This window comes from Lepidothrix coronata, unplaced genomic scaffold, assembly GCF_001604755.1.
Source record: "Lepidothrix coronata isolate B3197 unplaced genomic scaffold, Lepidothrix_coronata-1.0 Scaffold163, whole genome shotgun sequence".
Classification (NCBI taxonomy): Eukaryota; Metazoa; Chordata; class Aves; order Passeriformes; family Pipridae; genus Lepidothrix; species Lepidothrix coronata.
The window spans coordinates 922,704-948,141 of NW_016690343.1; the positions used below are offsets into that span (position 1 = coordinate 922,704).

Genomic DNA, 25,438 nt, shown 5'->3' on the forward strand with positions numbered 1-25,438 from the left:
CTTGCCCTACTACTTTCTAGATATGCCCCTGCTCAAGTGTGGCAGGAATATCCTTCCTGGTGCACATAAAAAACTAACCAAATGCCTGCTAAACATCCAATGTCACACTATGCAATTTTCAGATCATCAAGCATTTACTCATAACAAAGTCAGTTATTCTTGTATCCATTGTACTGTTACCTGACGCAGATTCCTGGTTACTTTCACATCATGCCAGGCATTGTCATTAAATTTCCCATTCACAGGTTCCACCAGTGCTTCAAAGGCCCCTGAGCCCAAATTAATGACCAAGGAGACAGCTCCATTTTTCAGTGCAAGATTGACATAATCAGCCGATTTTCCTGTGTGAAGCATCAGTCCATTCCTCTGAAGTGTTTTAAATGACAGAGTTATTTCATCACTGCTACTCTGTATGGGATTCTGAGATAAATCATAGCAGAAGTATTCTGATCCCTTGAACGTTGCAATATATTCTTCTTTTCCTGACAAACAAAAGGAGAGAAACAAACAAGTAAGTCACTGGCACGTAATTAAAGGCAACTTGCATGAATTATTTCCATAGCTAATTTAACAGTATTAGTATAAGCACTGTATCAAAAAGTTATTCATTTAAAACACTTAAAATCCATGAAGAAGAGAGATAACTGAGATTTACTGTAAACATATTTTTAACTTTTCTTACAGAATTTTCATGTGTATGATTAACATCAGAAAATACACTGAATCAGCAATTGCATTAATGTTATTTAAGAAATCTGATCTGAAACACACCTAAATATATAAGGTTCAGGTGAGCGTATAAACCAAATCAATGTATAAACATTATTCAAGTCAAAACACAGATATTTTCCTTTCCAACTCTTGCTAAAATCATAACACCTCAACAAGAATCAATAACCTAGATATTTCCAGTTGCTCTGGCCTAAGGTCTTGAATAAACCAAAGCTACAAACCATTCATTTAAGAATCTATCTTAAAACTTTATACATCACCACGCCAGAGGGCAAGTTAATGTGCATCAGTAAACAAACAGGTTTTTTTACAGGATGTACTTTTACTAGCCAGTATGTGCCATACAGGTTTATTTTTCTTAGTTTATCCTGAAGGTGACTAAGAAACACAAATAGCAGAAGCTAAGCTTTAAATCTCATCAGAAAAGCAAGTGTAACATATATGGAGATTATGTTTTCCCCTTAAGTCTTACAGATGAACACATACACTGACCTTACACTAGAGGTGTACAGAGTTTAGAGCCATAAAAAGTCAAAATTTAGTTGTTTAGCTAACAATAAGTTAGTAACATCTCAATGGAAACCTGCAGATGTTTATGCAATTAAGGTATGATTATAAGGTATTTCATACCTTATGATTAAGGTATGAAATGCTTTGAAATAAGAACATTAAAAATTATTAGTCTATATTATTTGAAGTGCTTTCTCACGGATTTGTCACAGAATTCTTGTGATTTTTTTTGGTTTTTATTTATCGGTTTGGGTTTTCTGGTGGGATTTTTTTTGTCTTTTGTTGTTGCTTCACTGGGCTTTTTTTGTGGCAGCAGCCAGATCATACTACCTTACTATGCAAAAAAATATAATGACAGTTTATCAAATATGCTCTCTTTACAGCCTGAACCAAGATTCCCTTGTATCTAACCCCAAGTAAATCCACAGCTGGATTTCACTACCTTGGCCTATTTTGTAAACAAACATTTTTTTTAAAAGAAGAAAAAAAAAATCATCTCTGAGCACCCTTAAGGATGCTTTTCCCTTCTGTTGACAGCACATCTCACTAAACACAAAATCAAACAAAACCAGTCTCCAGATTCAGACTAAGCCATGTTCCTCTCTTACAAGAAGCAGCTGGTCACACACAGCACACACACTGCTTCCTGCCTTGGCCATTCATCATGCACAATAAATATGCAGGACAAGTGTATATTTCTGAATATATATCGCTAAAATATGCTACATCCTGACCAGGCTTCTGTAAGGCTATAATATCTAGAAAGCTAGTACCTCCAAATCAAACCTAATCACCTTTCTGGGTGATTACAAGCTTACAAGCAACAAATGGTTAAACAGTGAGAAAACTCCACCCTCCCAGTTTGAGGAGAACAAAAGTACTGAGATTTTTTATTTTTTTTTTAACATGGAATTCCATTCTGGACAAAAGTTAGATTCTTAGAGGTCTTCTGACTGATGCTTACTGTGAAGAGAAAAGCAGTTAAAATGAGTCAGGCGTTGTATCACCAAGCCACTTTCATCCAGCATAAATTTTTGACACTGAGGACAAGTGTTACTCTTTGTTAACTCAAGACATGAGTTAGGTTCCACATGAGTGATTGAGGCTAAAAACTAGCTTATTCAAGCTGTCCAAAAGTCTTTATTTTTTACCTTACCGAAAGAGAAGCAATAAAACACTTATAACCCTTCCTAGTCTGTCTGGGACAGCAGGTCAAGAGACACTGCAGCTTCCACTAAGGACACACAGGAGTGGTTGTACCCATTCTCCAGGTCTTAAACCTTCCAAATCAGTCCTACATGCAGAACCCCACCACCCTGATGGCAGCACATCCTGGACCCTGATGTATTTAAGTAGAGAAGGAATACCTTGGCTCATTGTGCATAAAGAATTCACAAACAATGCATTTTCTGGGGTTTCAATGCACTAAAAGCAGCAGACTGCAAGAATACCCTGCATCTCATTCAATGAATATTTAATAAAAGCATAAATGCTCAAGAGCAAATTTATTTGGTGTGGATGCTTGCTGCACAAGCATATTAAACCAGCATGAATACCTACAATGGAGAGATAATAAAACTTAGATGCAGAAACCTGGTATGTGTAGTTTTGTCCCTTGTATTTAATGACTATAACACAAAGAACTGAAGGACATACATGAATCAACGTGCAAAATATTTATGCACACATTTGCACTGTAAACAACTTCTCTAAAACCAGATCATTCACACAGATATGAAAATCCATGGAGCTTAAATACATGTCAGGCCTTTTTTTTTTTAATAATTATTCCTAAATAAGGACCTGAGGAAGCAAGCAATTCATTCTAGCAAAATTTGAATAATTCTTCTTCAAACAACACTATGAATCCTGCAGCACTTACTTTTAATTTTTTAACTCTCTCCCATTCCTTTTAGCTTCAATGATACAGTCCATGATACTCAGTAATTTCACCAAAGTACTATCATTAACTGATAGGTTTAATGATTTTCATACAAGGCACTTAAAGAGTCTTAGGTAAGCTGTATTTATTCCCTTCATCTTACTGTGCCATCACTCTGGCATGTGAGCTGATCAAAATTAACTCATGTATGAAGCTTCCCCAAATTCACAGAGTGATGATACCCCCTTTCAAGTTTTTCCGGAAAGAAATAATGAAGATGGGGTTCTATTTAATCACCAATTTCAGCAACAAAACTGGATAGAAAGCTTGAATCTGAAGTACTGGGAGTTGAATGACTTTTTTAAGTTATACTGAAGCATTTAATTTTTAAACAAATTACTTATATCTACATCAAACTAGCATTCATTTGTTTAAAAACTGAATTTGAAGTTGAAAACAAAAACGGTAAAACTGAGCATAACATTTTACTTCAGAAAACATATATGGAAAAACCTGAACACTGTGGATAAAGACATTCATTGCATACTTTTCCTACCAAACTATCTTTTCTGCTTTCCTGCCAAACCAAAAGTGTCCATTATTTGCCACTGTCATGTTGTAGGTCTGAGTTTTACACATTTGGATTTCAGAATTCATTGCCATACTACAAGACAGACCCCCTAGCAGGAATTCATTAGGGTCGATTGCTGGTGCATCAGAGCTCCAATGTTTATCAGGTGGGTCTCATTCATTCTTCAGATAACTGGGAGATGTTCCGGTCTGACAACAGTAGGCCCTTGTGTTGCAGAATCAGGAGGCAAACTCTCCCTTTTATGGATTCAAGACAGTGTCACCTTCTAAACTTCCAGTTGTGCAACTATGGGCTCCCTGACTAATTGGCATCATTCCTGATCCAAACTGGCTCCATTCCTTTCCTTTGCCATTTAAGGTTATGGTAATAATGGGCTGCCAATTACTATGTTTTCTGTAAAACTCATTGAGATTTCTGATGTAAATAGCTTTTAGGAAGCTAAGCTTGAGAACACTGAAATGATTCAGCAACATTTTGTTATATTAGGAAATTCACTTCTGATGTCAATAGATAAAAGAGCTTTGACTTTTTTATTCTGATGAGTTTCACCGTTAGAAAAAAAATATTTTGACAGACTAAAAGTCACAGGGCTTGACTGAGCAGCTAATGAGACAGTTTGGATACTCAACTAGATAGCCATCTCATTTTCCAGTAGGTGCCACCTTCTAAGAACTACAATACTTCCCCACAGGCATCTGATAGCTGAAAATATACTTCCTGGCCTTATAGAAGAATGAATCCTGAAAACCTCTGGTTTCAAATGATTGAAAGGAGATTAAGTGCATAGTATCTTTTCACAGGAAGCATCTCAACAGAAACAGCATTTCCTTATTTGAAGAGATATCAATGGCATGAATTCAAATATCTTCTATGACAACATTCCAGTTTGGCCAAACTGCAAATATTACAGAAATTATTTGAAGAGAGGGGAGATACCAATACAATATCTCCACATTTCTGCAGCCTTTAGAGTAATCCACTCCCCATAAAAAATTAATAGTCCCCCTTATGATCACTTGGATGCAACCTCAGGCATCTTTGCCCTCAATATGGCATTGATATTTGGAAAGTAGTCAGGCATTGTAACTACAACACTGCCTTGCCATAAGCAGCTATGAAATGGGAAGATAGAAGGTAAAAGAGCCATAGTTCTGCCACTGTATGATTTCAGTGTAGGCTAGCAAAGGTTCAGGAAAACCAAGAATAGGAAATCAGGTTACAAAGTTTTATTGTGTTTGTCACTGAAAACCAGCCATTTTTAGCAGACATACAGCAGGAGGCACGTGAGTAAAAATGTTTTGACACGGGACAGAAAAGCCACTAAAGAACACTAGTAAGCATCCCTGTATCAACTCTTTAATGCCAAGCAGATGTACTATTGTACTCTTGATATTAACGCATTATTTAGAAGGGATAGATTTAAAAAATAAAGAAAAATTCAAATGTTTCATGTGAAAACCCAGTAATAATCTATTGCTACATTTCATACCACAACTTTTGTTAATCCTATAAGTAAATTAAGAATAGGCTTCATTAATAACCAGTTGTGTATACTGCTGGTTGCTTGTTTATTTTTTCAAATTATCACTTAATGACACTTAGAAAAACCATTAAAATGCACGGCAGTCATTCTAGCCAGTATGAAGTGTTGCACTTCATTTAATGATTAAAATGTAATTACCTGCATAGAAAAGCACAAGATAATATGAACATCAGCAACAGAGTTTAACATGTTTTTATTCTGAATTTTGAGTACTGCAAATTATTGTGTATTATGGCAGTTAAAATCCAGAATTACAGACTATGCATAAATACAGAACAACGTGATCTGTTTGTGTCACAGAAAGAATTCAGACAAGAAGCATGTTTTTATTAAAGCCCTTGTTGCTGCAAAAAGTGTATGTTTCTTTGCCCTGTTCCCCAATAAAGTCAACAGCAGGTTTAATATTCACTTCTTCGGAGGTTCATTTAAGTCCTTAGTCTGATGAAACATCTAGAAGAAATACTTCCACAGACCTTAGCATATTTTATAATCCTATATAAGCAATATGTTAAGCTTTACAGCATGTCTAGCCTACTCACTGGCAGTACCACATCACAAAATAGGTCTGTCTGATTCCATAATAATTTGATCATGTGTCCATGCTTGATTTAAATCACATACATATGACTAGAGACTCTGATCTTACTACCTAGTAACAATAATAGGATCATAGACAAGAGAAATAAAAATGTACAGAGAGAGTAAGAGTAAAATCTGTTTATTGATAGCTGCAATGTTTCTTTAAAAAAGAAGAAAACAAAAGTCTTAAAATAAGTTTATTAACTAAAATCCAACAATCCATGTCATGTAAAACCCCCATCTATTATTACACAACAAAACCTGGTAGAGTGCTGTCAATTTATCTGTCTGCCAAAAGAATTATTGTCAAAGAGAAAATAGGCTGACACCAGTGATATTCTACTTCTAAGAGCCAAGTTCCTTCTGTACAGTCTTCAAAACATTAAATGTTGACTGAATAAATAAATTATGCCAAACCAGAGTCTACTATGTTCCCAGATGTACTGTTTAGTGCTCCATTTCACAACAGTTTAAAATTCAAACATTTTTCCGGTATGCCATCATCTTATTTATAAAGTCTTTCTGAAAAAGTAAAGCAACTAGGGAAAACTACAATAAAACAGCACATGGACAAAACCATTAACAAGAATGACTGATACAATAAAACCAAACAACCTGAACTGCTACTTCTGTAGTAAACTTTGCAGCAATAGCAAACTAATGGCTTGCCATTACAATACAATGGGCACACTCTGCATAAGGTGTGCACCACTGAACCTAGAATGATCTCAGGATGCACCATGCACAAGGTTTCTCAGTATACTGTTCTTTTAAGAGGCCAGCCTATACTCTTCAATTAATACAACACTCACTCAATCTTAAGATGAAGAAGTATAAAGTAGTTCTCCAAACGTTATTACCTGAATTTGACCTTTGTTAGTTTCCCAGTTACATAAAATAGGCTTACCAGATTGCATACACAAACAAATCAGGAGGGCACTCAAAGAAGAAACCAAAATATTACTGTCTACTTAACAAATTTAAGACTTAAGTATGAAACCAACAAAAATGATGGAATTACAATAAAGCCTAAGAAATTAATTTAAAGAGAATACAGACGGTCTACTTTATCAGTTATGGTTTAATTAATATTTAAAAGTACTGCTGTTGTTATACTCTAGCAGTTTTCTGTTCCCATCTCTTGTAAATAATTTTTTTAATAGAAGAATCTTCCATGCTTCCTTTCATTTTTCACAATCTTTTTTCCTTTCCAGAAACTATTCTCCTTGCCTTCACTGAAAATTCCAAGGAAGCAATGCAGAGGGAAAATGAGATTCATGATTCTAAATCCACAACTTGGAAATATCTACCTGTTTATTTCCTTTTTTTTATGCCCCCTTTCCCCCCTTATTTAAATTTATTTAAATACAAATTTCTATCTCCCTTCTTTATTATAATGGTGTACTCTGAAAAGGATAACTAATGTTGGAATAGATTCTCCAAAAGAAACTGAAGTTGCTATTCATGAGCATCTCATTTGTTAGCATACTTAGAAATTCTTTGCACAATCCATTGCTGTAATATTTAGCAAACTTTGAGTAAGAAACAAGATGGGTCTTTATTACACATAAATCAGTAAATATAGAAAGTTGCACTCAAGGCTGTTAAAAGCAAACAGCTAAAGTGCAAATGGGAATTTTCAGTCTGAAAAGAGCTACCATTGTTATAGAAAGACGAAGATGCACTGTCACAAAAACAGCAGTTACCAGCTCCAGAAACCATTCTAAAATAAATTTCATTTTTAGTAGTCACATTACACTACTTTCTTACTTCCTTTATTAGGGAGTAAGTCCATTATGAGATGATAATGACTAGCCTAACATGAGAACAAAACATTTAAGACCATAAGCAACTTATTCTGAAGGACTTCAGGAATCACTTCTCAAGGGCTTCTTATTATTTTAAACGATCCTCTTGCAGAAAAATGCTGTACAAGTGCCTATTCATTCCACAAATGCAGAAAGCTGGTGAACCAACTCAAGCCCTTCTCCAGGAGAAAACAATGCATTCAAAACTATGACAAGGGAAGTATAAAGCTTTGGGTAGTTGTTATAACCAACTGCTTTGGGCCACCATAGTGTCTATTCATGACATATACGATCAGTACCTGGTTTATATCAAAAACACTACACCTGTAATCCTGGGCACCAAAGTCTGCACTTCTTGTGTCCAACATAAAACTCGTCTCCATTTAAGTAAAATGAGGTGCAAAGAAAAATTCTACCTGACAAGAAGAATTTAACAGCATAAGTGATACAAATTCATGTCTAATATCACATTGTAGAGGAAAAACTTGGAAAAGCTGTCTTGTTCCTGTTTTGTTTTACATACAATCATTAAATTAGTTGCAAATTACAGGAAGTATGAACCTCTGATCCCTCCCCACCATCTCAGATTAGAATAAAATTATGATAGTTGCCACTCATGATAAATGACTTACAGGGAACACTAGATAAGTGATAAATTACTCCATTCTGCTAAACAGCAATTTAAATTCATTTCTAAAATGGCTAGACCATGCAATTTCCTCACTAATTTTCAGTTCCTTTTATTTAATCACATAGAATATGCACTTCAAAAGCAAATTTGCAATTGGGGAGGGATAGGAAAGCAAGCAGGACTTTTTAGGAATGATGCAATCTTAGTGTACATTAGATACTAAACTGCTACAAGGTGAAAATAAGCAAACCTTTTTTCAATTAACAGTTGTATCATTAATAAGTAGATTAGAAAGTCCTGCATTTTATATCTTAGTGATAATGCCTTTTACATAAATACTCAAAACCCCAAATTTTAACATCATGATTTTGAAGGCATTCTTGTTAAATTAAGAATAAACTGCAAAATGTCAAATACTCATATCACTTCTACATTCACAGAAAAAAACTGTTTTTACTCAACCTTAGATGCTGGGAAACCAGAGTAGCATTATACCAAGAAATGAATACAGCATTCAGTTTTTTCTGCCAAGGTAAAAACTGTGCTGTAGAACTTACCAGAGGCCTTTCTCAGGCCTCAAGGTTCCCACTACTTTACAGCTGAACTGCAAAATACAGATTTTCAGCTTTGAAAGGATCAGAAGCACAGGGACTTTCAATATCAGATTGCTCACAGAGTTGTAGAAAAACTGATGTTATAATAGTAAAAATAATGTTTTTTAAATTTACTCTGTAACTATATAAGTTCTGCAAAGGCAAGTTTTAGAATGAATGTGATTTGAGTGATGAAACAGGAAAAGAAAATTCTTTCTTCCCATCCTGGGCTGGCTTTCTTCTGCCTGCATAGTACAGGGGAGAGCTGCACAAAACCCAAATGCAGTTGTTGTGAAAATTGAAAGTAGTCTGTATCCTGGATAAAAATTCATTTCCTGAACTGCTCCTTGGAAAAAGCAGTACCACCTTACTACTTGCTGAGGGTTTTCCAAATGACTCACATTAATTTTTCATTGTTGTTAGTAAAAATGAGCATCAGGAGAGAAAGAAAGAGTGTTTTGCCTTTGCTGGTGTTATATTTAAACATACATTTCTAATGAAAGAATAAGGAAGAAAACAGCCCCAAAGTAACACATTATATGAATTTATCATAATATGTAGAAAGAGTTAACTAGTTAAATGCTCTAACAAGGAACAGTTCCAACGCTAATAAGAAACTTCCTAAACATCAGCTGGATACCTCTCTTATGGCACCACACAGCACTATGGAATTAGTGCAGCATGTCCTGGGGTTTGGATGTGATAAAAAACAACAAGCAATTTTCTAGTCCTAATTACCTCCCGTTAAAAGAAGCCCTTTGCAACAATAAGCTTTCCAGAGATGCAGAGGGAATGCCACTGCAATGGTATTATGTGCATGATGAGTCCCTGTTTTAAAACCAATTTTGCACTTGTATCAGAGAGGTGCTAAAGGAATGTGCAGCACTTGCCTCAGTAATAACAACTACAGCATGGTTTTGAAAAAAGTAAAACAAAACAAACACCCTCCGGAGGATATTATACACACCTGTCACTTCCCCCCCCCAGTCTGTGCCTAAGATTGTATCATTGAAGGAATGTCTACACATAAACATTGGGGAAAAGTCTGTTGCATCTCTGCGTTAGTCTTCAAAACATGTTTGGAAGAAGCTATTTATAACTCTTAGTCTTCCGATAAACATGGGAAATTAAATATGAAAACAATAGTTTTAGCATATCTTCCAGCCTGTTGAGAATACTATCATCTAATAGAGTTTTTTCACCTGTTAAACAAAGAAATATCTTTCCAAGCTACTGAGTATGTGAGGAACACATTCTATGAAAGAATCCTACAGCAACAAAGGGGACCTGAGAAGCCCAAGTCTTAACTGAAGGAATCTACTGTTTAAAATAATGAGCTGAAATGTGCTAATGGCCTATTGCTACACTAGAAATATTTTATCTAAACAAGCCATTCCTAACACCCTGTTGCAACCCTTTCTCTTCAAATAGACTTAAAAGAACTACTATGACAGCTACGAACAGCAAAAGAAATTTTTCCATCGATTAAATTCTGGGTATATAAGAACCTCAAAACTTTTCAAAGACAGGCAGACCATGAGCCAGAAATACTCTTTGAGCTTTATCATCTTAATTCACTGTCACATGGATAATAATTCAACCAAGATTGTATTTTTTAACATAAGCCTGCATATGAGAAGTAACAACAAGAGCAATATGCCTTCTTCTGGTGTATTTGATATTTCTTTTGGCACCTTCAGCCACCATCAGTGGTCAAGTGTCCAAATGAGCTACGGGATCAGAAAGGTTGTTACTAAAAACTAGTGTAAGAGTTACAAGAAATTCAATATAAATAATGTAAAATTTTATGAAACAGGTTTTTTTCTTGCAAAAGTGGACAAAGATAGAAGAATTTCTCATTTAGTGAGCAAAAGAATATTGCCATTTTAATTTGGTTTGAATAATTGGTATTAAACTCTAATATCTAATAAACTTAAGTAAAAATTCAGATAACCTTCCTCCAATTGTTAAATCGATTAATTATCACTACAATGAGTAATAATATTTTCTCTCTATGAACGTAGCTGATGGGCAAACCTCTAAGGACAACACAAAAATTTAAGTGAGGAGCATAACACAGACCTTTAGTGAATTGAGCTAAGAACAGACATCATCATTCTCTGGAAAGAATCAACTGTGTAGAGTTAAAAACAAACAAACAAACAGTGGGTATTTTAAAATGGGGACAAATTAAAAATTATTAGTAACTATTTGTATAACAGGAATTCCTGTCAAGGTCATGGCCATAAAGACAGCTGAACAGTCTGTACTTTACAGAGAAAAACATCCATAGGTATTCACACAGAACTGCAACCACCTGCATATATATTGTAAGAAACATTCAAGGGCAAATCCAGAGCACTTGTACATAATTATGAAATGATTATTTAAAAATGCAGATGAAACACTCGAAGGACTTTACAACATACATAAAACCTTTGTGGTTATGATAATCTCTTAAGGCTAGAAACAGTTTGACCTATTACTTTTTTTTCCCCTGTTTTTTCAGTGCTATTCTCCATGCCCCTCTTCCCCGTATCTTAATTTTTCTCCTTCAGAGACCTTTCTTATTGCACTGCAATTCCTGCTGAGAGGAAAAGGTAGGCTAAGCTGTATGCTGGTCAATGTTCTCACTAATCAGCAGCCACTGAAAATCCCCAATCACATCTGAAGAGCAGAATAAGCCCTAATAATAAAAACCCCCACAGTTCTATTAGTATTTTGTGTACAGCAGTAAGATAAAAAATATAGAAGTAGGGACATGTTAAGGATATGAAGAAAAGCAAACTAAATTCAAACTAATTTAACACATTTTATTCTGGAAAAGATACTAAAGCCTCATTAAATCTATAGAAGTCTGACAGATGATATCATACACAGATGTATTATAGCTATTTTTTTCCTGTCTGGCACTACTATTGGATCTTAAATTAACACTCACTTTCCAGAATGATAACTAAAAAAGCAGAACTACAATTATTTTTGTAATGATTCGATGGGACACAACTGTTTTTCACAACCCTTCTTCTCCCTGCCCTCCATCAAAATTTAGGTCATAATATTATAGAAGATGAGAGTTGTTTGGTAAAGAGCACTGCGTATGTCAGCAAGGCCTATGTCTGGAGAATATAACACCAGGGTTTTGTGTAAGTAACAATTATAGATATTCAAATGGTAATTTCACATGTGGCAGTCTCAAAATCTGGGTATGTCTGACTGCAAAGTATGCAAGCAAAGTTATTTTGCTAATAAGCACAGATAGCTACCAATGCAATTGACATTTAGTTATAAAGGAAGTTTAGTTATAAAGGAGGAGTGGCAGCTATGTAGTGATGACTTTTAGGAAAAAAGTGTCGCTGAAAGAAATGCTCTAGTCTCAGTCCTTGCCACTTAATGAAACAAGCCTGCTTATGAAGATCCCAATTCTGTATAATGAAAAAGCTTCTGAAACACATAGTAAGACGTCGATGAAATACTGAAGATCTTAAACCTATTCCCCCACATCTTTTTCCATGATCCTCTGAAGCTTACCCCCATAACATGATAAAGGAGGAGGCAATGTAAAGAAGCTCGATTGATACATTAACAAGTTTCAAGTAACACCTGTAAGTTTACCTATATTAAACAAGATAATTCTTACTATAACTTCAAAGAATTGGTTGGGTTGGAAGGGACCACAGTGAGTCATCTGGTCCAACCTCCCTGCTCAAGCAGGGTCATCCCAGAGCACATGGCACAGGATTGTGCCCAGACAGTTCTTGAATATCTCCAGTGAGGGAGACTCCACACCCTCTCTGGCCAACCTGTTCCAGTGCTCAGTCACCTGCACAGGAAAGAAGTTCTTCCTCACATTCAGGTGGAACCTTCTGTGCATCAGTTTCTGCCCATTGCTTCTTGGTCTATGGGTTGGCCCCACCAAGCAGAGCCTCGCTCCATCCTATTGATACCCACCCTTTGGATATTTATACACATTAATAAGGTCCCCCCTCAGTCACTTCTTCTCAAGGTTGAACAGGCCCAGCTCCCCCAGCCTTTCCTCATAAGAGAGATTGTCCAGACCCTTGACCAACTTAGCTCTCCACTGCTTCTGCTCCAGGAGCTCCATGTCTTGTACTGTGGAGCCCAGAACTGGACATAGAATTCCAAATAGGGCCTCAGCAGGATCATTTCCCTCAATCTGCTGGCAATGCTGTTCCTAATACACACCAGGATCCCATTGGCCTTCTTGGCCACAAGGATGCACTGATGGCTTGTTGACAGCTTGTTGTCTACCAGGACCCCCATGTCCTTCTCCACAGAATTTCTTATTATTCTTTTCAGTACGTACCAGGACTCAACAGCAAGTTTCAACAGATAATAATGTTCTAACGTACTACCAGTAAGCTATAAGAAACTAAGGCTTTCAAGACCTACTATTGATACCAATTTTTCTTTTAAATGAGACTTTTGGAGAGCAACAAGCAAGTTTCTCGGTCTGACCATAGTTTTAAAGTTGTATTTAGCAATGTGCACTGATTTATTTTCAACTATGAATATATAAAGAGAGCTATGTCTAGATTTATCATTAAATGACCATTTCAGGCATGTATTGTAAAAATATAAAAGATTTCTAACTATCACAAAGTCTTATTATCAAATCTGAGAAAATCCAAGAAAATTTCTGCAAGTGCCAAAATAATCAGTATTATATATGCTACACAGTCAGTTTTCTGAAGATTGACGAGCTCCTTCTCCATTAATTCAGTATTACCTCCTCATCCTTATTTTTTTAGAAGTCATAAATCTTTGAAACTGCTTGATAAGGAGGGCTCCCTACTGAGATTACCAATAGTCTTTTTATAGAAGTCTGCAGGAACACTGTAAAAGCAAAAGAAGATTAGCAGAGTATAAAAATAATTGGACTCTAGTGCTGTATTGATATTTTAGAGGAAAGATTTGCTGTCATGTCAGGGCCAAGATATCTGCTGGTAAATTCCACTGAAGACAGCATATTTGCACCACTGGTACTTTATCCTGTTTTTTATGCAATAAATATGTCTAAGAAAGTGAGATACTTACAGTGTCGTAGATAATTTGACATATTTGCATCATTGCACGCATCTAACATAAAACTTAAGAACTCATTTCTCACGTTATGGAAAAGGTAGAAAAAAGGTGTACATAGAAAGAGTGACACTGTCAGAGATACTGACTCATTTTAGAAACATTACATGTTAAGAAGTAATTTTGCTTCTTCAGGAACCTGTCTAAAATAACTGCTTAACTTATTTCAATATTTATTATTACTGCATAAGAGCTGAGTATTATTTACAGTCTCATGGTCTACAGATATGAAGAAAAAACAACACTGTAATCATCCAAAGAACACTTACACAAAAAACCACAACTGAAAATAATTTAACATATCTTACAAAGGATAATCAAAAGAGAAAAGGTGAGATACTCTATCAACAAGCATATTACATAAATTTCAGGTTTCGCTGCCCTTTCTTTTTGAATAATCTAATATTCATTCAGAGTTTAAAGTTTCCCTACACATCAAGGCATGAAGATTGGGTTCACCACAGCTGCTGGTACTCCATTAAGCTGTCGACTGGAGGGGGCAGGGAAAGAAGCAATGGAGTCTGTATCCTCGAACCAAATGTTTTGGCAACTGACATCTATTTTCTACAAATTTCTATCTCCTAACCAATGAGGAAAACAAATTTAAGACTGAAGCCTGTGTCAACAACAGCAGGAGCCATAGGCTGGTTCCTCCTTCATGGCTTGACCATAACTGCTGGTCCCACACAAAACTACACAGGAGTCAGGAGCAAGCAATATAAATGGATTGATTATTAAAACACATACACTGCAGACTAGAAAAAAATCTTTGCAAACTCTCAGTGTAATAAAACCCTTCCTTTCCCCTCAGAGAAAAAAATTATTTTCTTTCCTTACAGTATAAAGTAAATGAAATTTTGCTTCAAATCATAATTTGAACACAAATGCTCTTCCTAGCAGCATCCATTTACCCCCCTCGCCCCCCAGTCTGTGCCTCCTAGGTCTCCTGTAATTACCCATCAGCTGTTTAGACATACAGCTCCAGAGGCTGGTTAGGTTTTACATTTATTACATTAGGAAAATGCCATGGTGCAGTACCAGGGTGACAGGATCAATATACAGAAAATGTTTGCACTGAGTTCCAGAAGCTAATAATTCAACCTTCTTCTACGACCCTAGTGTTTTCTTTGTACTGCTGAATATAGTTTTGCTTTTCTAAAATTCCTCTTCATTTTATAGCACCCTGAGAATAAGTAAAGCCCTTTACACACAACACACAAGACATTTGATTCTGAGTACATGTCATTAGACTTCTAAAGCCATTTGATTACTACTCTGGACACCTTCAAATTAATTAAAATTGAGTTCTTGACAAAACACGCTAGCATTCATCACAGAAACATCAGGTCAGTTATTTAGTTCATGAAATTATTTAAACCTTTCTGAACTTTCAGGGAAGAAAGGGAATTACTGCATCAGTCAAGAAATCATTCTGTAATTGTTATCTGTATTTCTCCCCAAGGCTCCTACTCCCTACAGATTTCCTAAGAGTTTTGATTGCAAGCCCTATAGCATTCAGTTTGAGAACTAATAGGAAGCTGTGTTTAAAGCATATTAGAATTCCATGCATCGGTACATTGCTGAGATAATATTATATTGCAGAATTCAAATGAGAGAGTAGTACAGTTGTAAATGGTTTAAAATTAAAGGTACATGCATCATTAAGAATTCTGCTTAATTGTCATTAAACAAGAAATTCGTAGTCCATTCTTTCTTAATTCTCTTCTACCGGAGTTAATTTTCATTGGATTCCTAAACTCAAATTTAGAGGTAAAACACAATTTAACTGCATTATAATTTGATTATTTTATTATTCGAGGATTATTTGTTTGTATATTAGTCTGGGGCTATGGAGACAATATGCACAGTATTTCCATTTCATAAGCAAAAGCAGGCAACATTCACCAGTCTGGGAGCCACGAAAATACAAATGTTTGATGTATCCAAGGGCAGCTCCTGCAGTTCCTGTTTTTCCTGCTACACGCCTCTCATTTATTTCCCTACTCCCCCAATACTGAGTTAATAAGCAACTTTTCCATGCTGCCATACAAGAAAGACAGACTGATTCAGGCAGCTTCAGGGTCCCCATTTTTATTTTCTATCCTAATCTTTCACCTTTTGAGCTCTTTGTGCAAGCACAAACAAAAGCTGAACAGCAGCCTGCACTGGTTTCTCAGAATACTGAAATACAGAGAACTTTTTTTCACCCATCTTGTTGAGGTTCTTTTGTCAAGTGGATGGTTATCATAGCAAATGACCCATTAAATGACTAAATCCATTTACCCCCTAATAGCAAAGAACTGTTTCAGAAGAAAGGAAAACTAAAAATTCTATTGAAACTCAGGAATTTGCCATGGATTTCTAAATCGGTTTCAAAACAAGTTGCATCTTGACCCACTTCTGATGATGCAATAATCAGTATTAGATATTTCTCCTTGGTAAGTGAGTAGTGCTAGAACAAGATAACTTTTAATATTCCTTGGCTTCTCTCAAGACTCATAAAAGGACATTTAATCTTCCTCTTAATGTCATCAACTTTTCAAGCCTGGCATTATGTTTGGAAAAGCATGATTTCATTTTCTTAACACTCCAGTAATTTTGTAGAGTACCACCTCCCTACAGCAGAGTAACTTTCACCTGACCTACTAGACCCTGTGTTTACTCATTCCAGTGCAGCACTTTGTATGTTTTTTCCTATAGTCACAGCTGACCATAGACAATGATCTATGAACCAAACCAACCCCAAATCCTCAAGTGGGCAGATGCAGGATAATTCTGTTTTGGCTCTTATACACCCACAGCTTTCTCTCATAAAATGAGCTGTAACTTGAGTAGTGACCCAATTTTTGCTGTATCTTTTATTGTTAGAACAAAACCAATTATGAACAGCTCCCAACAAAGCTAAATCTTTTTCACATTTTTCTTAAAACACCCTGCTCATTTCTGGTACACTTAAATTTAATTCAGTCTCTGTAGACCTCCCAATGCCTTGAATGTGCACAGATGAATGCAGAAAGATTAAACATTTTCTTACTGTGACCTACAACAATGTGCTGAAACTTTAATTATTATGTTAATTCAAGCACTGGACCCAGTGGATTTATTACATCCAAGAAGCTAATATAATCTACTCTGAAGTGAGATGTAGGCATTAGCTGCATCTAAGTATTTTGTCTACAAATATTTAGGCAGTGTAATTAATGGCTATGCACTAAAAAGATTTTTAAAACCTAATCCTAATTTTGGGGATTTTTCCTCAAGTAGATGAGCAGTTCCTCAGAAAAAATCTAAAAATGTAGTTGCTTTTAGGAACAAAAGCTTGTGTCGCAGCCAAACAGTATCATTTCAGCCTTTGAGGGAACACTAGTATTTATTAGCTAAAAAAACCCAACTAAATTTTTCTTATACTTGCCAGGACTCCCCTTCTTAGGCAGATATATACCATCATGGGATAATATTTGTGGAAAAGAAAAAACAGCTTTTTTTTTTTTTTAAACTGCAGGACAGAATTGGGCACTGTCCACACTGTATTAGAACAAGAATATTCAATCCCAAAATAGTGCATTTGGAATAAAGATGGCTTATTATTAAAGGCAAGAAATTTCCCCCATCTTGATTATTTAAAGAACCAGCATTGGAAAAAATATCAGTCACTGAAAATTAAGGTTTGACCTTTTCCCTAATAGACATTAGAGGTGTTTCTGATCCGTTACCCCTTGCTTCAAATTTCTAGCCCCAATTTTGTATCCTTCAAATTTTAAAAAGTTTAGAAGAGAAAATATGAGTGAAGAAACTTGGTGGGGTGAACTTGCCAGACATTGGTAGAACCAGTGGAACTTTGCTGACTACACAAACACTTTTTAAGCAATAGAGCTGGAAGTAGCTTACACAGTCTTATTTTTCCTTGGTTTGCTACATCAGAGTATTTCCTATTAAAGTATCACAAAAGCACCTGTGTTGTAATTAGAAGCAATGTGACTTTCATCAAGGGAAAGTTAAAAAAATATTTAATATAATAAAGGCAAGCAGGAATTAATGAAAGTTTTCAGGCTTTATACTGCCAAGCCAGAGATTTTGTTATGTGCTCATTTTTGATTATACAATTTAATTGCTTACTATCACATTTCCTTGATAACCATCACAAAGACAATTCCATAATTAACAGATATATATCTTTATATTCTGAATAGAAAACATAAACTACAAAGGAATTCTTCTATCAATATTTTCTCAAGTTGATGCAAATAAATAAGCCTAATATTAAAGACCATGAATAGCTCAACTTTGTATTATTTTTGTGCAATGTGCTCACAAAAATATTTTTTCCTGCTTTACAATAATCATTTTCCCCCAATAAGACCCCACATTCAAATATTTCTACTCAAGTCTTACTCCCAACAATCTGTCCAGAATAGAGGCTACATATCCCTCACATCAAAATAAGAGTTTTATTAAAACACAGCTCTAATACAAACCTGGGTTTTTCGTGTTTTTCTTTTTTTTTCCTTAAGTTCCTCAAAGTCTGAACTGGGTCATACTACAAAGATAATTTACAGAACCTTTACAGTTTAATTTATTATATGAATGCAATGTAATTCCTATTTGTATATATATGAATATATACAAAAATATAGATATGTATTTGTACGTATTTCATAACCAGGGAACAATTTCTTAATGTATTATATTTTCAGAAATCAGTTGCTTCCTCCACATTACAGTAATTCTAAGTTAAAAAAAAAAAAAAAAACTCAAAACAAACAAACACCAAAAAACCACAACAATCAAATAATTTTAAAATAGCCTTTTTAAAATATACAAGCTTCTCTGGTAAACTATGGTTGTTTTTTCTTCTTTCTCAAAACCAAACATGTTTTTTCTTGGTAGTGGAAAAAAATACAAAACCAAAAAAGATGCTTTTTACACAGCTAAAGAGAGTTCAAAGTTACCATGGTAACTGAACAAAAAGTCACCAAGGACTTGCTGCTAAAGTCCTTTATAGTATATAAAAAGTACCTTCAATAAGACGTATTGGAAAATCTTTTATGGTTATTTTAAATACACAGAGCTAGGAAATTCAGTGGTGATTATTATGAACAAATGTTAAAAGTATATGTCTTTGTTATTTTTGCAGTAAGGTGCACCACAGAGAGGCTTGTTAATTAAAAGTCAGGTACTCCAACTTGCATAAGAGAATTCTGGAAAACAGGTATGAACCTTGCTATACTAAATTTTCTCAGCTAAGTATTTTGTTGTCATGAAAAAAAATAACTTAAGAAAAGTATTCATTATACCTCAAATGAAGCAACTCAACTCATTTCTTGCTGCTCAGTCTGACAACTTAATGAAGCAAGTTAGCAGGAAAAAAAAAACAGCTATGCCATTAGGTGTGTGAGAAAATACAGCCCCTCTTTAGCACTGTTGTACATATCTCAGTGTACAGACTCCACAGCTAACAGAAAACTAGCCACTGTTACTTGAGGATTACCAACTATCACATAATGATTCTTCAGATGATTCTAAACATACCACATACAATGCTAAATAAAGAGAGGCTCAAATTAGACTATTTGGATATGAGCTTAATACCTTTCAATCAGTGATCTGAAGCCACTAGAACAGAGGAACACAAAATAAAATTCATTCGGTGAGACTACTGTTCAAAAATAAATGAATCATCCTGGAAGCAAGTAATAAATTTCATATTATATATTCACAGAAAAGAGAGTTGAATTTTTCTTTTGTCAACTGTATCATCTCAAAAAAAACCCCACATACTTTTAATTTTATCTTGTATGGTGTACTAGAGTCTTAGTAGATTTTTATATCAGTTATAACTGACAATTTATTGAACAGTATCATAGTTGGAATTCTCAAGAGTCAGACCCCAAACTTCTGTTGGCATTCCTAGGGCTAGGGATGCCATCCTTCACATGGGGTTGTGAAATCCAGCATAACTGTGATCTTGATGTTCTTAACCATTCCTTGTTGCTGACACATTGTGTTATTCTACTCTATTCAGGGGAGTAGCTGAGCAATTCAGCCTCTTGAAAGTAAGACAGGATGAAATTTGGTTAGACACTTACATTTACTCTGAAATTTACCTAGACCATTAACCAGCAAAGAAGGCATGAACAACTTTACTCTGTCCTTCACTACACATGCTTTTATTTCTCTGCCTTTCTACTAGCTGTATAAATAGTTCTCATTCATTTTCCTAAAGACTCACTACAGGATGCAAAGTCACTCAGGTAACTTCAATTATAAACAAGTAATTGACTCAGAGAACAAAATCCCACACTTGTCACAGAGTTTTTAAAAAAGCAAAATAATCACGTGCTTCTACGTTACATCCTATCAGTCACTGCACTTCACATACAGGCCTTGCAAATTTACACCCTGAATTAGGATGGACCCTAGGGCATTCCATTAATTATTTTAGGGTTGTATTTTAGAAGTTATCTAGTATATTGTCATAAGCCTTTCACTGAAGTTGTGTAGAGATGAAAGGATGCTCATTTTAGCCTATACTTTAAAAAATTCTTTATATTTTTGGTCCTAGTTTCAATATCTTTCAGATTTGTATGGCAGTAGTGTCTAGAGCTTGCAGTATACCATGACACACAAACATGTCACCTCACCTACTCAAAATCTTCTGGATTTTGCATCCAGTCACCCTGTGGCACCTGTGTCATGTTTTAAGTATGTGCACATTAATGAAGAGCTTGCTTCAAAACATTAGAGTGGATATATTTTCTTACTGAGCAGACAGTTGTGAAATACTAACTGCTAGGATATTCCAGTTCTTCTTGTAGCACAACCTTGCATAAACAAATATTTATATATTAATATTTTGAAGATGCAAAGTAAAAGATTTATGCACTCTATTCCCTGGAATAATACTATTCTTCCATTCAAGAACCATGTCAACTTAACTGGCATATAAAGGTATGTTAGTCTGAGTGCAAGGTGCTACACCTGGATGTGAGCAATCCTAGACATGAGTACAGACTGGGAGAAGTCATTGAGAGCAGATCTGCAGAGAGACACTTCAGGTTCTGGTGGATGAGAAGCAAGACACAAGTGGGCAATGTGCACTCACAGCCGAGAAAACCAACTAAATCCTGGGCTACATTAAGTAAGGTCTGCCCAGTAGGTTGAGGGAGGTGATTCTGCCCCTTTATTCTGCCCTTGTGAGACCCCACCTGGAGTGCTGCATCCAGCTCTGGGATCTTTAGCACAAGAAGGATGTGGACCTGTTAAAGGGGGTCCAGAGAAGGGCCATGAAGATAATCAGAGGGCTGAAGGACTTCTCCTGTGAAGACAGGCTGAGAGAGTTGGTGTTGTTCAGTCTGGAGAAAAAAGGCTTTAGGGAGGCCTTATAGGACCTCCCAGTACCTAAAGGGGACTTATAAAAAAAAAAAGGGGAGAGCGACTTTTTACACAAGCAGATAGTGATAGGACAAGGGGGAATGGTCTTAAACTGAAAGAGGAGAGTTTTATATTAGATATGAGGAAGAATATCTTTACTGTGAGGGTGGTCAGGCACTGGAACAAGCTGCCCCATACCTGGAAGTGTTCGAGATGAGGCTGGATAAGCCTTTGAGCAACCTGGTCTAGTGGGTGGCATCCTAGTCCATGACAGTGCTGTTGGAACTAGATGATCTTCAGGGTCCCTTCCAACCCAAACCATTCTGTGATTCTAGGTTTTGGTAATTTCTCAATCCTGAAATAGTTAACCTCTGGGGATTTGAATATTTCTTTTTACATTACATTATAACTAGTTATTATGAGAGCAGATGGGAAGATACTGAGGGGGCAGTTTATGTGCCACAGCACATCTTGTGGTTCTATTTACTTAATAATCCAGACTTGGGACCCATCTGGACCTCTTGGAGCTACACATTACAGTCCTTGTCCCTAGATTTACTCCCCCCTTACATGTTGCAAGGGACAAGAGATGGCACCTGCCTAGTTCTCACCCAGCATGGAGTTAAAATAGGACTGAATCACTCATCTAGACCCAGTTGTTGAGAAATATTTCCAGTTCTCAAAGCTTAGACATCAAGCCCAGAGCTTATCTGTAAAATATTAGTCACATGAAAATAATATTTTCTGATACTTTCTACTGTCTTCTCCCCCAAGAGCCTGAGATATCCTACATGTAGCAAATGCACTAAACTTAAGAACTGAATTCAAACCCTGTAATTTATTCTCAGCACTTTGCTTTTCACTTAGATTTGAAAATGACAAGCTGTTGGTCCAATTTTTGTCAACATGTTTTTAATTAGTTCTGAATTTATGACAATTAAAGCTCACTGTTGCTTTTAAAATGAAGTTACTGAATTTGCCTTAATTTGTTTTCATTGCTCAGCAATATGTGCATTTTAATTCACCGTGGAAATATTCCATCCTCTCTGCTTTCTGCAGGGAAGACACTACCATCAATGCTATCGTCATTTTTCTCCTGTGAAACTTATTGACTAGAAAATAGACCGAAAACATCTCTTGGGAATGCTGGACATGCTCCATGTTTGACTGGCTCCATCTGTATCTCAGCTGACTCAAAGAAACCAATGCATTTCAAATCTTTCTGGGAAAAAGAAAAAAAAGAAGAAAAAAAAAGGGAAAAGAAATATTGCACTATAGCACTGATTTTGTATTTGTGTCTGCAGCTGCAGTTTTGCTTTTAGGCAAATAACATCTATTATTCATTATCCTAGTGCCATATACTGCACATACAAAAAAAAGTAAAAGATATAATTCACTTAAAAGCTGAAGCACTTCCCAAAAATTAATTCCCACTTAAACCTTTTTGGGGATAGGGAGAAGAGGGTTGAAGCACAAATATCACCCTAATGAAGAAATAATTTTGGCAAGTTCTTAGAGCCTTAATAATAAATGACAAAATTCTATATGTTAGAAGAGCAAGGTTTGATCTCATATGCCTCAACCTCATTTCTCCTACCTTGCTTTCATTTTTCATCAGGAAAGTCATTTTCTCTTCACAGGTCCTCTGTGAATTCGTATTGTTCATGCACCATTTCTTTCACAAATGGCTGTAGACTGATCTATAGTTATATGAGTATCTGCAGACTATGTCTTAACCAGAAATTGCTGCAGAATCTTCTTCCAAAAGAGTGCTTTAAAAAAATCTGTAACGGTAGTTGAAATTGATAACCAAGAACATGGAAGTCTAATATCAGAAGTGGAATATGACAACCTGCTTTCTGCTTAATCTAACAGGAGTCTACTAAAAAAAAATATGTACCAAGACCTTTTTTCTTTTTTTTTTTTGGTAATAATTCTAAAGCCAATTTGGTTGTGAAACATTTCCTCCCCTTTTTAACTTGTTTTAATATTTTCTCTTTTAAAGAGCTTTTCTATACTGTAACAGTAAAACATGAGCTAAACAACACTCTTAAAAGAATTCAGATATTATTATTAGCAAAAATAACATTTTTATGATAGTTTATTACTTTACTGTTTTAACTACTAATGTAAAAAAAAAAAATCCTTGCTCTCACACCCAATTCAAATTACTAAATAATAGAGAAAGCTGAATGAATTCCTTAGAGGCCAACTGTATCTCCATACTTAAAAAACCCATTAGCATAAGTGAATACCTAACAAATTATGGGAAAAAAATTAAAATATTCATAAATTTAACTCTTAACATCTGTTGCTTCTTTTTCATAGTATGTTCAAGTAAGTACATCTTTCTCCCTTTTTTATTTTTTTTGTTGCTCAGGTAGATTCAATGTCATTGTTCCCTGTCTGTTTTACGCTAGTAAAAGGTTAACCCTATTACTAGGATGATATGTGTCTCAGTTCCTTTATGAACTCTATTTACACTAAACCCACAAGATTTAACAATCTTTGTAACAAACAAGTCTGTTAACTTACAACTACATACAGACGTGATCCAGCTCAGGAGCAACAGATCCATCTGGTTGCCAAAGACGCCAAAAGTTCAATGAACAGTTAGTTTTCTTCAGCAAAACCGTATTCACTTAACAGCTAGATTGTAACTGCAGTCCCAGCAAACATTCATAACAATCTCCGCCCCTCAAATCCCTCTAACCATGAAACATAGTCATTAAAACCCTAAACATTCCTTTCCTGCTAGGAGTCTCATTCACATATTATAGGTCTAGAAGAGCCTTTGTAATTGGCTTGTAATTAAATCCCAACAATAAAAGGTGATAACATCACTTTTCTTTAAATTTTCCCTTTTGTGCTTGTATACAGAAACATAATAGCTCTTGATCATTTATCAAAGAGAGCTGTAAAGTCAACAATGCACTAGCCACAGCACACATCCATATGGGGAAGCCTCCTTCCCAAGAGCATTACTGCCTTTTGTTCATGCCTGTCCTGTAATTGGTGCAGTCAAGTCAGAGTAATGTGCCGGAATTCTGTTGTTCTCTTCAATGCCTCTTATCAGAGCCAGACTTTGAAATGTGTTTGAAATGTGGATTACTTGTTCAGAGAAGGAGGCCAAGTGGAAGCTGAATAACCCTGACCTTTCTGAGCTTGGAAAATCAAAACAGTACAAAAAAAAAAAAGAGCATTCATGACTGGAATGGGAACTTTTCATCCTTTTCAGCTGCGCATTCAGTGGTTGGAGGAGTATGGTCTAATTAAAAAAAAAAAAAATCAGAAAGTTGGTAAACAATTTTTTTTGTTCAAAATACACTGCAAAAGTTGCAAGACTTCAAAAGTGGTCATGCCACCACTGATACAAGAAAATTCAGTAAACAATGAGGAGGAAATGTCTCTGCATTAAATCTATTTGTATGGTTTTCAGCTTCACACAGTTTTTCTTTCATCAACTCACCTCTGAATCACAAGTTTCCTTTCATAGGACTGATGAATGTAATCTATGTATGGCAAATCCAGTTTCCCATCAAACAGGTTATTCTTTTAGCATAACACTTGGAATTCCCTTTTTTGTTGTTATTGCAAATATCAAAACCACCTTCGGAATGCAGTTGTTGGCTCCCACAGCTGAAACCTCTTATGGTATGAACCATACCTGTGTTTGAGACTACCATTTCTAACCTGCCCTCTAAACAGCTTGCAATACCCAATTTACTTCTCCAGTACTGACCTTTCTCTCAAGGAGAGCCTTTGCATAACCATCTTTACATTCTCTTCAGATAATTCTCCTTTACAGTGATGCGCACACACAATAAAATCAATACTTTCTAAAAGGACAGCAAACGGGAATCTGTTTTGACATGTCATCTACAAGATTTGCCAAAACTTATTTTACCATCTTTGCTGTCATCAAGAGATGTTTGGAGCATTTCAAGCAACTTGCCTACAAAAATCAGATCTAGAGTTGACAATGGTTATGCTGGGAACTGAGACTACAGCTTCATGTCCCATTTATTTGTTGTCTTCTATCAGACTTAAAATAGAAAAAAGTCTCTATCTCAAAGAGATTGATACTTGTCCTT

At 35.6% G+C, this 25,438-nt stretch overlaps 1 protein-coding gene across 20 annotated transcripts in view; it reads right to left on the minus strand.

Moving 5' to 3' along the window:
* NRXN1 (neurexin 1) overlaps positions 1-25,438 on the minus strand; it is a 704,201-nt gene that overhangs the window by 470,417 nt on the left and 208,346 nt on the right. For all 20 annotated transcript variants that reach the window (XM_017829343.1, XM_017829340.1, XM_017829336.1 and 17 more), the window contains one exon: positions 181-482. In XM_017829343.1, the coding sequence (XP_017684832.1) occupies positions 181-482 (302 nt within the window). The remainder of the gene's footprint in view (positions 1-180; positions 483-25,438) is intronic.